Genomic DNA, 17780 nt, shown 5'->3' on the forward strand with positions numbered 1-17780 from the left:
ATAGTGTAGAAGTATTAATTAAATTAATGTTCAATATGTGAGCTTTCATCTCGGTCTGTTAAATTATGTTGTTTCTTCAGGGTGTATTTAGTTTATTTTACTCCTGGTGAATTCTGACTGTGCAGCAAAGTAAATATAACATGTTGATTTACAAGCACAAATAAGAGAGTATCTCTGGAATTTTCATATATTTAGGCATTGCTCAAACCATAATCAAGCTAAATAATTATCTTCAGGTATGCTCATATTTGGCTTCAAAATAGGAATCATTGGTAATGGTATCTGTCAGCATACTCAAAATAAATATTGTTTCCTTCAGATCAAAGTAAAAAGGCCAAAAGAAACTGAGAAATAGTTTTAAACTGCATATTTTACTTTCAACATTTTCTTCCAGCCCATTTGCTTACGTGGATCCTTTGCATTGTAACATGGCCTATTTGTACCTTGAACTACTCAAAGACTCCCTCAACGAGTATGCATATGCAGCAGAACTAGCTGGCTTGAACTATGATCTCCAAAATACCATCTATGGGATGTATGTAAGTACCCAAATCAAGGAAAAGCTTAGAGCCTTCTACTTCCACTCATCAACGTCTTTATATTGATTTGATGGAAGGACTTTTATTTAAAAAATGGGTCTAAGTCTGTTACTCCTTTTGGTCTTGATTATTAACCATCCTTTCTTTAATTTGAATTTTAAGTTGAATTTTGTTCAAAGTCTTCAACAATCTTTTCACTCATATTAAGCAAATTTTTTCTTTATTTTTTATCATTCATGAAATTAATTAGTTGTAAGATTTATTCCTCCATTAAAAAAAAAAAAAAGAAACCCTAATCCAAGCTTCCATATTTACTTCAGTTTGTCAGATATCTACTAAAGTCTTTCTGACTGATGGGGTAGAATACCCCTTTTTCATGCTGTTAAATAAATGGTACACCTCAGCTTTCCTGTTCAGGAACTACTGATCATGAGGCTGCATATACATACTCTTCAGTCATGTTTCTTCATCCATTACTTTGTCACTGCTTGAGGTATCAAAGCATTTCTTTTGTTTTTCTTTTTGTTAGTCGCTACATTTATGCTGATCCTCTCCATTGCAACATGACATACCTGTTTATCAGGTTATTGAAGGATGATTTAAAAGAGTATACATATGCAGCACGCCTCTCAGGTTTGATCTATGGCATTGCATCAGGAATGAATGCAATACTTGTAAGTAAGAAAAAAAAACGCAGGAGGAAGTGAAACAGCTTGGGATTTGTTGAGCTTGGAGAAAACATTTGACTTCTGCATTTCTAAAGGAGATGGTTAATGTTTTTTTTCCTTGCATATATCTCATGAATTAAACACAAAGCAAAACAGTGTATTTTAAACAATACTAAGTGACCTGTGTAAGATTGCAGTGTCTTGTGAACATGTGTGCAGTGCAATTGTTGCATTCTAGTTCACATTTTTTACTTGCATGGTAATCTTGAAAATACTATTGGCTGCATTTTATATAAAAAATACTAACCTTACTGTTGAATGAATCTGAACTATACAGATTTTGTTAAAATTCTCTAATTCTCCTGTAGTGAGCTGTGGAAATGGATTGTGCATGTGTTCATTAGAGTGCGGTGCTGGACATCTATGTTTTTTCCTTAGTGTTTGATTTTAGTACATGTTTTAGAATCTGTTTTAAAGTGCTGACAATACTTAATTGATAAATGCTTACATTATGATAAATGATTATTTCGTACTTGGCTTATCCTATGAGATCTATGATAGCAGATTTTAATAGTCTCCTTGAAGTTCTGTTGAAAGCTTTTATGAACCATCATTTTATATCAGAATGTGTTTTGAAATTTCCTGTGGAAGTATTACTTTCTAAAGCATCTTAGTAAGAGAAAGTGCTGTGTATTGTCCTTACATTTTCTGTATGAAAGTGTGCTGCATTTTGGGTTTTTTATCCAATGCAAATCTGGTTTCCTGGTAGCATTCACTTAACTTACTGCAAACGTGGTTATCTATTCTCAGTTTCAAAGCTTGCTGATGTTTCCATGCTCAGACTTGATTCCTTAAGGGGGAAAGAAAAGGGGCGGGGAGGGAGGCAGTGGATGGTGTATAGTATTCTTTGTTTTCAGTCACAATTTAGAAGGTTAGAGTCATTTTAAATAATAGCTCGTTTTTGTAGGGTCTTAATATTCTACTGTAAAGATTCTCTTCTTGTGAATTAGAATCTCTTTACTCCATTTTGATACCTGGGAACTTCTAATATTCTTTTCTATATCTTGAGAAGTTTTATAGGTGGTAGGTGTAACTGTACAGTGTTGATACTTTAAGCAAGGCAGATGGTATACTGAAAACAATCACCGATGGGTTCTTAGGCTAACGTAGCGTATCAGCCTTTGTCACAAGTCCATTCATGATAGCTTTTTCAGGTTCACGTTCATGTTCATAGTTCAGGTATGTTTCAGCAACTATAGAAGAAAAAATTACTACTGGAAAGTAGGAATTCACCTGTATGTTGTTTTGTGTCCTAAAATTTAGTTTTGCCCGTAATAATTGAATGGTACAAATCCAATTTCCTGTTTCCAGATACCGAATTTTGAAGATTCTCTCCCATAGGCCCCAAATGCCTTTTTTCCCCGTAACAAATTCTCTGTGGCTTAATGCAATCATAGAGTCATTTTTGAGTTTCTGTGTTAGTTTTCATTAATGACCAAGTTTATTTCCTGTATACTTTCAAAATTATGTGTATGATCAGATCAAATATCTCATTACGATTGTTCACTAACCACCTTAGTGTTTCAGCCGAGAACCATCCTGGTTATAAGTTGTGCTGCTGTTGAGAGTACTAGTTTTCTTGTAATACTGTTTATTTCCACTTGTGTAGAATATTTTTTGAGCAACAAGATAAACATGAAACAAGGTTAAAAGTAAATTGCAGAGAATATTTAAGAAGTCTGTGAATCCAGATTTCATTACTAAAATGAGAAACCTAGAGTAAAACCATTTCAGTGCTCCCAGAGTGTTGACTGTACTCAATACTTGTAATCGTTAAAAACCTGTATTCTGAGTACTGTTTGCTTACATCAACGTGAAATCACATTAGTTCTCTGCATTCATAACTCCTGGGCAAATATGCAATATTATATTCATCAGTTAGTTATCTTTTGGTGGGTAAAGGGATTTTATTTCATAATTAGTTGTTGAGTAACACTGAATTTAGATTAAGTGTTGAAAAGTGTACTGTTCCTTGAACTAAACAAGACTTGGTAATTGCTTTATTCTTTTATCTTCTGCATTTAAAGCAAATTATGCGCTTTTTCCATAGCTTTCTGTGAAAGGTTATAATGACAAGCAACATATATTGCTCAAGAAGATCATTGAGAAAATGGCTACTTTTGAGATTGATGAAAAAAGATTTGAAATCATCAAGGAAGCGGTAAGCTACGTGGGAAATTTGCATTGCAGAGTAATTAAAAATTGAATGCATTGACTTGAAATAAATCTGAGGGCTGATTACCCATGGAAATCCAGAATGAAATTCTGCCTCTTTGAGAGTGCGGAAGCTTTTCTTTTTTTGTGGCCATGAGTTCCCTGGAGTGTTTATATTACATTCTTTGGTTAAAAATAACTGTCCCTGGAATCATACTGAGTTGGTCTTCCTTATGATTGATCAAGGGATTGCAGCTTGATTTGATATAAGTAGAAATCTGAGGGGGAGCAAGGCGGATCTTAACTTGATACCCTTTTTTTACAATTTGGAAAGGCCCCAGTGGGACCTTTGAAAGCCATAAAAGAAGGGGAAATAGATGAGGGGAGAAGGGAAGTGTTGAAAAGATATGCAACATCTCTTCTCCCCAGATGGGAATAGGAGCTCTGCTCCTGACCCAAGATCCTTTGGTGCAAAAGTAATCAGCTGGTTAGGTACATGCTGACTTTCGGAAGTCTGACTTCCTCAATTTAATGACTAATCTATGTATATATGGAACATAATGTAGATCTAAATTTTTTTCAGCTCCTGAAGTAAATTTACGAACAGTGCTAAGCCAAACAAGACACATAATTGTTCCTCAGGTGCTGTTTTTTAGAGCAAGACAGAGGTAAAAGAAAGAAAATGGGCAAATTCGATGTTGGCACTCATAGCTGTGAGTTGTTGTGGAGGAATAAATGAGCGCACAAGGATTAGACTGGTCTTGGGGAGAAGACTGACTTCTGGCCCAGAAAGCTTGCAAATAATCTGCAGTAGATGAGAGAGCTAGGGCTGTGGGCAAGATCACTCCATGCTTGCAATAGTCTCACTTGAATCCTCTGCTGCAGGTGGTTTTTGAACAGGTCACTGGCCTAGACAAATACCAGGGCCATCTGTAGTTCATTTAGCAGGAAATTCTAAGCAGGTGGACATCAAAGGTGAGGTAGATGTATTACAGCAGCACTTTATTGAGGGCTCTGTGTACCTGAGGTACCCGAATTGTCTGAAAAGTTTTGACTGGATGTGAACAATGTCAAGGTAAAAAAACCCACCCCACAGGTCTGTGAATGATACGTTTTGGATAATTTTCTTTTAGTTCAAGATGTTTCCCTGGTTATCTTTACATTTCTCTTGAACTTTGTCACAGTGTTGTGCATGTTTCCTCATTTTATAAACTTCTGTTACACAGGCTATGTAAAATAAGGACAAAATACAAAAAAGTCGCATCAGATGGGGAGATTGCAGTTTTTTCCCCCTCATATCTACACCTGACAGATAAGGGAGATCTTGGCTTCTGGCTTCCTCTTGGAGTAGATAGAAGGATGCATCCTCAGCAACTTCATGCTCACTGTTCCTCACTCGTCCTGAAATGAGTTACTTTTTCTCCTGTGCTGTAAATGATCACAGCTTGCCAAGACTATTACTGTACACTTCTCAGTTCCTCTGGTAGAGGAAAAAGGTTTTGCTTATTTTGTAAAGTTGCAGCTGGACTAGAAAGGGGTTTATCTGGAGAAGCTCACTGATTATTCTGTCATACCTCCTTCATCCAGGCAAAGAATGCAAAGAATTTCCCAGATGCTCCTCTGTATTTCTAACCAGGTCAGCCCAGGGAAGCAACTGGGAGCAAAATACATTTTCTATTAGCAATGTTCCCCCATCCCCAGACAGTCATCCTAGAATGCGTGTTTCCTGGGTAGAGCGACTTGACCTAGATACTCATCTAGGTCTAACTGCAATAATTTAATTTCCAGCCATTAATTTTACGGAGAAATTTGATTTCTTGTTCATTTCAACTTCTTAATCCATAGGCTTAGAACCCCACACTATTACTAAGGTAACTTCACACAATTTTTAACAGGTCTTACAAGCAATACAGTGTTCTTGACATTTGAAATGTATCTTTTTGATGGTGCACCAAGTTGAGTGTATAAGGTTAATATTTTATGTTTAGAAAGAGGTTCTATAATTTGAACTTCACTGTTTTGTTTTAGTACATGAGATCGCTTAACAACTTCAGGGCTGAACAGCCTCACCAGCATGCAATGTATTATCTCCGACTCCTGATGACAGAAGTTGCTTGGACCAAAGATGAATTAAAAGAAGCTCTAGATGGTACTGTTCTTCTGGTTTTAAACTTTAGTATTTTTATTTTTTCTTATGGAAAATTATCTTGTTACTAAACTAATGAAGGTACCTATTTTGAACTCTGTGCATTATTCGGGTGAAGTCCCTGCAGTGCCAAACTGCCTGAGCTGATGCTGGTGGATGTTGGTGTCTCTGCACTTGTCCTCCAGTTTGTAGGAAGTACAGTAGTCCAGGAGTCCTCAAGTGGCAAAACAGGCAGGCAGAAGTTCAGGCAACACTTGAATGGCTCTGTGGGCATGAGCCTGGGTGTAGTGAATCCTGTGCTTAACCAACACTACTAAAACCATTTAGCTCTAGTTGACATCTTGCGGCGACAGTGGAGTGTAGCTGTATTGTACTTCCCACTGTGCGTAGTATTGGTTTTTTCCATTATCAGGGAATCCTAATTCCTGTTTCTGTAGATAACAAAGGACTTTAGATAATGAAAAAAGACGTAATTTCTGTAGATAATAATGAGAAAGAATAAAAATACTGTGGTTCTTAACAAAGAGTGAGTGCCCCACTGTATTTGGAGGAAGAATAAATTTTACATTAAGAGGTTTAATTGATTTCAGCAGTAGGTGAAGAACTCTTCCTTAACTGTACCTTACTGTGTTACAGCAAAAGGCTGTTACTGGGACAATTTGCAAAATATCTTCTTGTATACACCAAGACATTCTTTTCAAGAAGAATTTTTTGGCTTTCATATGTATTTGAGGGGGTGGGTTCAGAAAACATCAATAGTTGTCGAAGACTGACACATAACATACAGTTTGAAGGTGTGATGAAAACTGATGAAAACTGCTTCATTAAGATAGACTCTATGAATGCCCTGACCTGGCTGCACAAGGGTGTGCGTTTTTTCTACAGGATTGTTCCAGGATAGGATTATAAATGTTTAGTTTGTATAGTGTCTTGGCTGATTTCAGGTATCTAAAAGTTTGTTTTATCTGAATAAGATTTTATCTAAATAAGATTTTAGGTATCTAGGTATTATGGGCTTGTTCAGCCTGGAGAAGAGAAGGCTCCGGGGAGATGTTTTAGCAGCCTTCCAGTGCCTGAAGGGGCTACAAGGAAGCTGGGGGGGACTTTTTAAAAGGGTCTGTAGTGACAGGACAAAGGGGAATGGGTTTAAATTGAAAGTGGGGAGCTTTAGATTGGATATCAGGAAGAAGTTCTTCACAGAGAGGGTGGTGAAGCACTGAAACAGGTTGCCTAGAGAAGCTGTGGATGCCCCATCCCTGGATGTCTTCAAGGCCAGGCTGGATGAGGCTTTGAGCAACGTGGTCTAGTGGAAGGTGTCCCTGCCCATGGCAGGGGGGTTGGAACTAGATGGTCTTTAAGGTCCCTTCCAACCCAAACCATTCTATGATCTCTGAGGTTAGCAGTGCTGCCTGTGAAGTCAGTGACAAAACTAATTTTTTTATGGCAGTGGGTTCAGCTATGTGTAGGTCATACCTTTTTTAATGACTACGCAATTTTGAAAAAAATACTCTTTTCTGCAGGTTGTCTTTATAAGATTAATGCTACTGTATTCAGCAGAAAAATGGCTAAAAAATGGATGCTGGAAAGAAATGCTGTTTACATAGCATTGCTGGAAATGAGCTTGAAATACAGGGAGTTTGTGTGGTTTTTTTATTTTTTCTCTTTTCCTCTGTCACTCTCCATGTGACCCTAATCTTGCACTATTAATAAGCAATTCTAGAGGCAGAAATTAGGATTAAAATTATAGAACAATGAAAGTTGATTTGGAATCAGGGAAAAATGTGGAAATGAATTTTCTACCCGTGGCCAGTCACCCCTTTTAAGAGAGGAAGACTGATAAGCACAGTGTAGGTTTTGCTAATACAAAGCACAGATCTGTTAGATATGTGTGCGTTGATCGCTGAATAACTGAGTGACCTTATAGTCTTGATTGCATTTGTCTTTTCAAAACACATAAAATACGTGAGTATTGTTAGTTTTTATTTAATTGAGAAGATGACAATGAGAACTCAGATTCGGCGATATTGTGTGGGTATTCTTGTAGTGTCAGGGAGTTGAGAATGGAGATGTTGACTTTGGCATGAATGCCCCATCTATTCAGCCATCCTTCCTCTCATTCCGTTGATTCTATATGTTAAACTATACTTGGCATTATATATGCAAAGTGCTTTGCAAAGGCTAGCATAGAATGCATGTGTATGTGTACTCTGGGATGTATTGCAAAAATATTTTACTTGTTTGTTACAAAGATGCTATCAAAACACCATATTTGAGTCGAGGTTCTTTTTTTAGCCTAGATGGTAAATGCACAGTGTGTTTCTCCAGCATTATAAACTACATGCTGCTTGTTTAGTCAATAAGGCTTTATCTTGGAACACCACCTGAGTGATTGCAACTGTATTCTCTGGAGAATGAATGTTTGTTCAGCATGATTGGAAAGAAGGGGTTTTTTTTTCCTTTTCTTTTTGGAATCTGGGTCAGATGGTATGTGAATTCTAAGCGAAGCAAACTATATGACGAGTGCTGCTATTTAGACCTGGAAACGTTCCAGTGTTGCACTTTTAAGGGGAGATTCACTTTTTGGTGGTGATGAGTTTCTCCTCCTCTGAGAAATGCACCATATCTAATGATGAGTTAGGTACTTTGTAATGTAATGCCTGTAATTGATTTAGCTGTCTAAATATCTATTCTAGATGTCACTCTTCCTCGCCTCAAGGCCTTTATAGCTCAGCTGTTGTCACGGTTACACATTGAAGCTCTTCTCCATGGCAATATAACAAAACAGGTTGGTGTGATGCTTTCTTTAATAGAACAGTTTTTATTTAAAAGCAGCATAAATGATGGAAGACTAGTTTAATCTTTTCAGATCTTAAAGCAGTTTTGCCAAATGTGATTTTGTAATTTGACTTCGTACTTCTTTATCTTTATGGGAGTATCAAAGTGTCATTTTTTCCGCTTTAGATTTATTAGGCTAAGTGCTGCTCTTGGAAATTTAATAAAAATACATCTTATGATCTAAATATTTCAAAGTTCATGTTGCATGTCATGACTGCAGTGTGATCAAGCTGCATAAGGAACAGTGTGCTGCAAATGCTGTTTTTCCATTTAGAAGTTTCAGGCTACCGGTTTGAGAATCCAAGTTCCTTCCAAATGAAATACTTGGTACAAACCTAAATAGGAATGGTGGGCCATAAAAACCAAGTGTCGGCTGATACAAAAATGTACTTTTCTTGTACATTTTCGATTCTGGTTTTTTTGTAGGGCTGGTATAGCAGTGTTTCTATGTTATACCAGCTCTGCGAGACTTTGCTAGCAGGAAGTGTTACAAACACTCTGTAGTAACTGCTGAGTGTATGGAGAAGAAAGTTAACTAGTAAGGAAGGGAAAAATAAAGGAGCAAATAGCACTGGATGCACAAAGTTTTCTTTTTCAAGGATGTTGCGAAAATACATTTTCTTAAATTTTATACTGTATTTTTCATGTGGAGACGTGAAAAATAGTCTCGCTTTTTTCTTTCCTGATTTCTTACACATTTGCATGTGAAAGTTAATTCCTTCTGAAATCTGAATGACCAGATTTTTATGATTTCTATGATGATGCAGTCCTAGCTGAGAAATGCACCTTTTAGTTGTCATAAAGGTGTGGCTATTGAAGAGTCCTAGAGCTAGAGAACTAGGAAGGATGTACTGGCATGCCCAGCGCTGTGTAGGGTTTAGAAATGATCTGCAAACCTCCTAGAATAGATGCAGGTAGGAAAACTGTTCTTCAGTGCCCATGATGTGATCATCACTGAGAAAGCTCAGGATCTAAGAAAGTTTTCCAACTAAAATTGAATCAAAATTGACATGCCCTTGTGACACTTTTCAGTACTGAAAATATTTTTAGTGCATCTGCACTTTTTGAAAGATTAGACCTGTCTAGCTGCTTAAAATTTGCATTTCTTCCTGAGTTAACTTTATTCTGAAACTTGGTTTTTTGACTGTTCCTTTTAGTTATTTGTCGCAAGGGGATAAATAGTAAACTAATCCTGTTCAGAACATCTGTCTGAACAATCTTGTAAATATTTTGTTTTAATATGGTGACTTGATTGGAAGAATATATAGTATTGCTCTTTAACCTTTCAAACCCTTATACGTCAACCTTTTTGACTTTGATATTGTGTGGGGCTGAGGGGGGAGTGGGCTAATGTGTTCATTAAGCTGTAAGACCTTTTGCACGTTTTTGATAAGATCACTTGTGTTGCAAGTTTGTGGCAGCACAGACTTAGACATTTGGCTTTCAGTCAAAACTACGTAGCAAGTTACTGTAATTTCCAGTATGCAGGCTACAAAAACCCGTAACTTCTAACAGATAAAGCTTTTGAAGTGAAATCCTTGAATGAAACTAAGGATTTTAAATTTTTTTCACTACTTACGGTTCTTAATTATCAGTATTATAATCTGTCAAATGAAAGAAAGTATCTGGGCACTGAGTCCTAATACTCCCAGCACAGCAATGGAATGCATGTCTGAACTCAACCATTAATTTGTTTTCTTAAAATTCCAAACGATGAGGTGTCATTTGCTTTGCAAACATACACTATAGGGATCTCGTTTTCAAACTTTGAAAGATGAGTATGTCAGAGTGGTGAAGGGAAGGGAAAAAAGGCCCTCTGAACTTTAATTTCAAAAGCCTTGTGGAGGAGTAGTAGTTGTTAAACATGTAAACAAAATAAATGTAAATAAAACCCACAAAACCCTCGGCCCCCAAGCCCCCACTCCCTCTCATGTACTTCTACTGTATTTTTATTAAATTACAGTATCCCTACTTTCTGTTCTTGATTTTTATTTTTTTCTTTTCTCTCATGTCACCATCAATAATTGGAAAGTCTTACCCTGCTGTTGGGTACAGAATAACTAACGCTCATTAAAAATCCCCATATGTTTCCTCTTCCAGGCTGCATTAGGAATTATGCAGATGGTTGAGGACACTCTGATTGAGCACGCTCATACAAAGCCACTCCTTCCCAGCCAGCTCGTGAGATACAGAGAAGTGCAACTTCCTGACAGTAAGTTAAATTATTTATTTGCAGTTTTTTAACACACATAAATTAGGATTCTCTGTTTGGTAATGGTATTTTTAAAACAATATTACTCTGCTGCTAGGGGTTTGTTTCAAAATCAGACTTACTTGAAATTATTTTAAAATCTAAATTAAAAAATAGGATGTGGTTTTATTAATAAAATTATACACTAATATATCATCTTTCTGTTACATTGAAAATGAATTTGATTTCATTTTTAATCTGTGTAAACTGGATTTCTTAGGGACTGGAACTAGATGATCTTTAAGGTCCCTTCCAACCCAAACCATTCTGTGATTCTGTATTTCGATCCTAATGCAGTCAGTATGATTTATGGAAATAAGAGCCCTGCCCCTCTCTCTGCTACACATAGCATGCCTATTTGAATAAGCACCACTCTTTGAGCACTTCTGAGTATTAATTGACCGTTCAGTGAAGGAATGTCCTAACTGACTCCTGCGTTTTAAGAAAAATGAAAGATCTTACACCAGTAACTTCTGATCTTTGCTAATATAAATTTTGTTGGTGTCATAGTGTTTGTATATGATTTTATTTCTGTTGTGAAAAAAATCTTAAATATAAGAAAGGATGTTCAAGGAATTGCTAGGAGTTACACGGGAATGATGACATACGTAGCTGTACAGCCGAACCAATTACCCATCGCTGATCATCACCCTGTGGAAACTGCCATACACCAAAGAGGCTGTTGGTATTAAATGCTGAATTACTTTTAAAGTTCATAAATGTTTCTGACAAATTGTCTTTAGACATTATTTACACAGTAGAGGCAATGCAGGATTCCACTCCAGTTCCAAAAATACTTCCTTGAGGAGAAGCAGCCAATTTCAATTTACTTGCTGATATACTCAAACTATGACATTTCGATGTGTTAAAATAATCGTTTTTACTTGTATCATGAAAAGTATGCTGTTACGGAAATTCTGCTGTAACAGAACCATTTATTATAATTCCATTCCACAAGCGATAGACCACTGTCCTTTTAATTGTGGACAGTAAGAATGTACATTTTATGAACTTAAAATATTTTGTCTTTCAGGAGGCTGGTTTGTGTATCAACAGAGAAATGAAGTTCATAACAATTGTGGCATTGAAATATACTACCAGACAGACATGCAGAGCACTTCTGAAAACATGTTTTTGGAGCTCTTTTGTCAAATTATCTCGGAACCATGCTTCAATACTCTGCGCACCAAGGAACAATTAGGTAAGTTTTCCCATAGTGATTGTGTCTGCATACACACGTGCACGCGTACTCACGCGCTTACATGAGACATGGCAAGGTGTCCTTTCCCTGCTTAGTAAATGCCTTTTAAAGGGCACTTGGTAAATGTAAATCATGTTAACTCAAAGGATGACTCAAAGGAATGTTACTGTGCACGACCTCTAAATTGAGAAGAAGCAAGAATCATTTTAAAGATAAGTCTGAAAGATGTAAAAAGTCCAAGGCTGACCTTTGAACAGGAAAGTAATAGATTAAAGGTTGTTCAGGTAAATTAGAAGCTTTTAAAGAGTTCAGCCATGATGAACACTACGTTATATTAAAAAAACTGATAATCTTATAACAGTATTTGTGGATGAGAGATGAGGTACTGGAAAAACAAACACAAGTGAATGTTGTATGTTTCCTTTAAAAAGGAAAGAGAAGAGCATGGAAATTACAGATCTGTCATTAATTCTAATTCCTGGAAAATATGGAGTAAGTTATCAAATCAGTTCTAAATTCATGGAATATAAGTGAGACTATTACTGGACAAACTTTGGTCAAACTAACCTTTTTTTGCTGTAGAAATAGAGTTTGGCTGTATGGATGGAAGTGATGATGTCATGTGATCTCTTCTTGATAGCACGAACGGCACGTAACATTCTCAAACAAGCTAGAGATAGCACCTGGGTGGAAGTGCTACCTATTTGGCTGCAAGACTGTTTGGAAAGTCAGGACTGGAGAATAGATAAGAATAGTTCATTGGAAAAATGGTGTATTTTTCTGAATAGCGATCCAGTGCTATTCAGTATGTTCGTCAAAACTCTGGATGATAGAAGAGTGAATATACTTACTAAATCTTCAGATAATACTAAAGTGGGAGAGGCTGCGAGTGTGTGGGAAGATAGAATTGGAATTCAAAATTAGTTTGACATTTTGGAAACATGACTTGAATGAAGATAAAATGCAGTTTAGTAGGAACAGTTTGGCCAGAATAATCAACGGCACAGATAAAAGGTAGGAAGCAACTTGGCTAGATAGCAGTTATGTAGAAAGCAATCTACAGGTTACAGTGGATCAGAAGTAGGACATAAATCATCAGGATCATGTGGCTGTGCAAAACGCTGGGGCATATATATAATTGGGAGCTTCCAAGATGTACATACAATAATACTGTTGTTCAGGTAAGGACTTTGAAATATTGTATCCAGTTCTGACATGAGCATGAGGGAACGATTAGAGACCTGTAAAACAATGTTTAGAAGACTGAAATGTGAAAGATATGTTATTAAAAGAGGAAACAAAGACTGAAAAAAGGCTTGGTGTTCAGATAAGCAAAAGCTGCAACAAAAAGGAAGGGAATAAAAGTTTCTTTGTGTCTAATTAATAAGATGAGAAATAGTAGTCTTATCTTGCATTAAAGAGAATTCAGATGAGATGTTACGAAAAAACAAAAGTAAGTTCCTGAAGTTGAGTCTTAACTGAAGCACCAGCGTATAGCTTAATTTCTGGTTACCTAATCATGATGACAGAATTCCTTCTGTTCCATCTTGGTCTGCCTCATCTCCTCCTAATCCCTCCCCTGAACTCATGTCTACCTCAGTGAAATAAAGATGTTTTAAAAAATACAGTGGCATATTTTGAAAATAATTTTTTAAAATATTATTTCATTTATAATACAGAATTAACTTAGCATAAAATTGCATCCCTGTCAAACATGCCATGTTTGGCAAACTTAATGCTGGAACAAGGGATTTCTTTTAATTTGTGACTATTCTTGTTTTGCTAAGGCTACATTGTGTTCAGTGGTCCACGTCGGGCAAATGGCATACAAGGACTGCGATTTATTATCCAATCTGAAAAGCCACCACACTATTTAGAGAGCAGAGTTGAAGCATTCTTAAAAACTATGGAGAAATGCATAGAAGACATGACAGAAGAGGCCTTCCAAAAACACATCCAAGCTTTAGCAATTCGTCGTCTAGACAAACCAAAGAAGCTGTCTGCAGAATGTGCTAAATACTGGGGAGAAATCATTTCCCAGCAGTATAACTTCGACAGAGGTAAGACAAATTATAATTCCTTTAAAACTGACTGCTGTAGTTTGGCTACACTTGTGACTGACACATTCATTTGGGAAGAACTTAAACTTTAGTGTATCCTGTCCATATTTTTGTGTGTGTGATTTGTGTCCTGCAAGTTGTATTTCTTCCTTCTGCCCAGAGAAAATACCTTGTTTGTGGAGCCTGTGCTCTCACTGTTGCGGGAGCCGTTTGTAATAGAGGATAAATGTGTTCCCTCTTGTTCACCATATGATGTGGGTTGGTGAATGTTTCATTGACCTTCTGTTCCTTCACTTAGGGCCCAGTGAGACATAGAGTAGGTCAAGGATTGGAAGTGGATTGCATGCAAATGTTGATGTCACATAAGCTCACATTTCTTTCTGTGATGTTCAGATGTCTGTAGTACATCTGTGCCTAATATTTGACTGAGATGCATTCACATAGACGTGGACATTCCTGACGGAGTGCACGTTCACATCAACCCGATTCCTTTTCCCATTGCACAGTTCTTTTGAGGGAGCAATGGCAGAGGCAAGAGCAATATCTTTAATGACATGTGACAGCTTACAGTAGGCCTGAAGAAATGATTTGTTTTGTTCATCCATGACACTGATGTTTATGAGCTTGTAGAAGACCCAGTTGAGATCCAACTTCTAGTGTTATTACTGAAAATGGACTGACTGTTATTTACATGTGATCCTACATAGTATTTAAGTTGTACTTTTCCGATTTTCATCATTGTTTGAAGATTTTTAATCCAAAATACTAAGGTATATTAGTAATACAGTTCCTACCCTTAAAAAAAAAAATCAGTATTAGGTACAGATCAGCTTTTCTCACATTTTCATGTGTCAGCTCTTATTCACAGCTGTAATGTGTTCCATCTTCCATGCATAATATGCTTCCTGTATGAAACTCACGGTGCATCCCATAACTTCTCTTCTGCTTTACCTGCACAGTATTGGCCTTCCATAATAGTAAATACAGGTTTTCTTTGGTCGTCAGTGACTTAAGTGAACTTGTGCCATAATGAAGTATTTTGAATTGTCGTCTAGCATGGTCTCGGAAGAATGAGAGCTACTGGCAAGGTTTCATGCCCAAGTGTAAGGAGTGGCGTGGAAACTTATGCCCTTGAGTATTTTTTTGCATCTGATGAAACAGTTTCATTTTTCTCTGCCTTAAATGTTTTTGCTTTTCCCATATTACTGCTAGCTGTAGCCATATCTTCCCTATCTAAATCCCACTCAACTTATTACTTCCCTTGGCTTTTATGTCTTTCATTCCCCTTTACTCGCTAGTAATTTTATTTCATTAATGATTCTAGTATGACTAGAATTGTCAAAATCAGAAATTCATATTCCAGCCTTAAGAAGTGAAGGGTATTTTCTTCATATTTTTAGATATTTATTACTACTTTTACTGGTTTACTTCATTTCACAGTTTTATCACAAATATAATATAATTTTCCAAATTGTTCTGTTGATATTTTTTAAAAATTTCCTCTGTGTAGAACTTCATGTTAATTACTTAGCGAATGCCTCACAGACTTGTTAGCTAATTTGTTCGCTTGTATGCATTTCTTTCTTGACCTTCCTGCTAACCCTATGAAAAGCAAGCATGCCTACAACAAAAATAATTTCTGCTTATACAGCAATGATATTACATGATTAGTTCATTACAATTTAATTTATATGACTTGATGTAGCTACTGAGGCGCATTGTCCCCAGGTATCTTAAAGGTGATTATTCCTTATCGGGTATGATAGAGGCATGGTTACTTACATTTATTTAAAAGTACATTGTGCCAAAGTGTATGTTACTATCTAGTTTCCTACCTGTGCATAAAAGCCATCTGTAATCAGTCTGCGTTAGAAGTTTGTGACATTGATTTGAAGACAATGTAGAGAAGTAGGCGTATTGGGTTTAGCTACTGAATAACATGCAGTGCAATCAGTATTCTTCAAACATGCATTTTTTATTAAGTCCAATCAAATGGACTGAAGTATAATTTTCTGCCAAGTTTCCAATGACACTTTGAGTGATGTACGTATTAGCTTGAAGGTTAAGCATGAAAAGCATACCATTTGCAGTCAGTTACAGCCTCTGAATTTGGAAGGAAAAATACTTGAATAAGTAATGTGCTAATAATGAGCTATGATTTGCAGACTTGTTGCAATTTTTACTGTTGTTGTGCAGATAACATTGAAGTGGCTTATCTAAAGACCCTGACCAAGGATGATATTATACAGTTCTACAAGGTAAGCTAGTCGTGTAGTTAAAATATTACTTGTAAGGAGATGTAATATATTATTTGTGTGAACTGTGAAAGCATATTCTTGGGCCTGTTTTGGGTAGATGACATGATTGATGCAGGTACTTTCAATAATTTTTTTTTCTGATTCTTACTTAGTTTAATGGCAACTAGAATACTGTAAAAATTGTGGAGAAGGATTTGATTTGTTGTGGTGGGTGGGGTTTTTAACCTTTTTTTTTTTTTTCCCCCCCTTCTTGCCAGTGCTTACTCTCTTCTTGTCTCATTTATCCTTTCTTTCTGAATAAATAAATGTGATGTTCTATGACCAAGCTTGGCCAAAATTGCCTTTTTTTTTTCCTTTCTTATTTCTTCAACCACTGAATGATTCACCTTATTTTGTGTGCATGAATTGTGAATGAAACAGATATTTTTAAAACTCTGTCCACTGTAAATCAACACTTCTACTTCCTGTCATAGTTAGATAGACCGAAGGAACAGCATAATGGTTTAATAATTTTACACTGCAACTCAGCGTGAAGGTGCTAGATAGATATCAAATACAAGCAATTGAAACACTAGGGCGTCCCGCATGTCCTGTCCCCGTGCTTTCTGTTTTGTAACGAATTTCACAGGCAATTAAATTTTTATGAGATTAAGTCTTAATGAGTAAAGCTGTTTATTATTTGCATGGCACAGTGGACACAAACAACTTTGTGGGGGTTGGGTTTTTTAATAGTATGATAGCATGGGTGAAGGTATGCAGCAAGTACAAACGTCGTAAATGGATTTCAGTAGCTGTTGCTTAATAAATGATAAGTTGTTCAAGTATCAACATGCTGGTTTTGTGGGAATCTATATTACTTCACTCACACTAACGCTCAGTGCATGATTATCTGGTGTTCCAGAGCAGAAATAGCTGGTCAGGTTACTGAGCTAGAACAGCTGAGTTGTGTTCAGGGTGATGTGCTTCCAGAATGCTGGTAGGGTCTGAAAATTCTGCAGAGATTTTAGGTTGCATTCTTGACACTATGATAGTTAATGGCTGAATTCCTATTACTTCCAGCTTTCCTGAGTTCCAAACAGTACAAGAATTTCTTAACTTGATGTAAAATAATTCAGGATACTGTATGGATGGCTTCCAATACTCTTTCAAGGGACATCCCTAAATTCATCCCTCATTTTAAAGCTTAAGTTAAAATTTAAACGCTCTCATTCTTTTACTGTTTTGTAAATAAAATGTCTGAGCGGTACTTCCTACACCTGAAGGACTTGATGTTTTTACTATAGGTGCTGTTGGCAATAGATGCTCCCAGAAGACACAAGGTATCAGTACATGTCCTTGCAAGGGAAATGGATTCCTGTAAGTATTGCACTGAATATAGTATTCAATCAATTCCTGTTCAAGCATGTCATAGTTAAAGACAGCTGTGTTATATGATAAAAATGTGCTGTAAGAAAAACTCTGCTCTGGAGGTTATATACCTTTCAGATGAAGAAGTATGTCTTTTTGTAGGTTTTCTTCACATGAGTGCTTCAAATTTTCTGATTTATATTTGTGACCAAGTTCTTCGGCCATTCTGAAGTATATCAAGGCTGAAGTACTTAATGCCGC

The 17780-nt window shown here is 36.5% G+C and overlaps 1 protein-coding gene across 1 annotated transcript; it reads left to right on the top strand.

Annotated features, from left to right (window-relative positions):
• Positions 1 to 394: 394 nt before the first annotated feature.
• On the top strand, positions 395 to 17528 carry LOC104510466 (insulin-degrading enzyme-like; the record flags this gene model as incomplete). The annotated part of the gene is made up of 9 exons (XM_010152724.1): positions 395 to 539; positions 3318 to 3428; positions 5450 to 5570; positions 8261 to 8352; positions 10503 to 10614; positions 11687 to 11854; positions 13642 to 13914; positions 16111 to 16172; positions 17456 to 17528. Coding segments are annotated over 9 exons (1157 nt in total), but the record flags the coding sequence as incomplete, so codon positions are not given.
• Between the last annotated feature and the right edge of the window lie 252 nt (positions 17529 to 17780).

This window comes from Eurypyga helias, unplaced genomic scaffold (assembly GCF_000690775.1).
Source record: "Eurypyga helias isolate BGI_N326 unplaced genomic scaffold, ASM69077v1 Scaffold19415, whole genome shotgun sequence".
Taxonomy (NCBI): Eukaryota; Metazoa; Chordata; class Aves; order Eurypygiformes; family Eurypygidae; genus Eurypyga; species Eurypyga helias.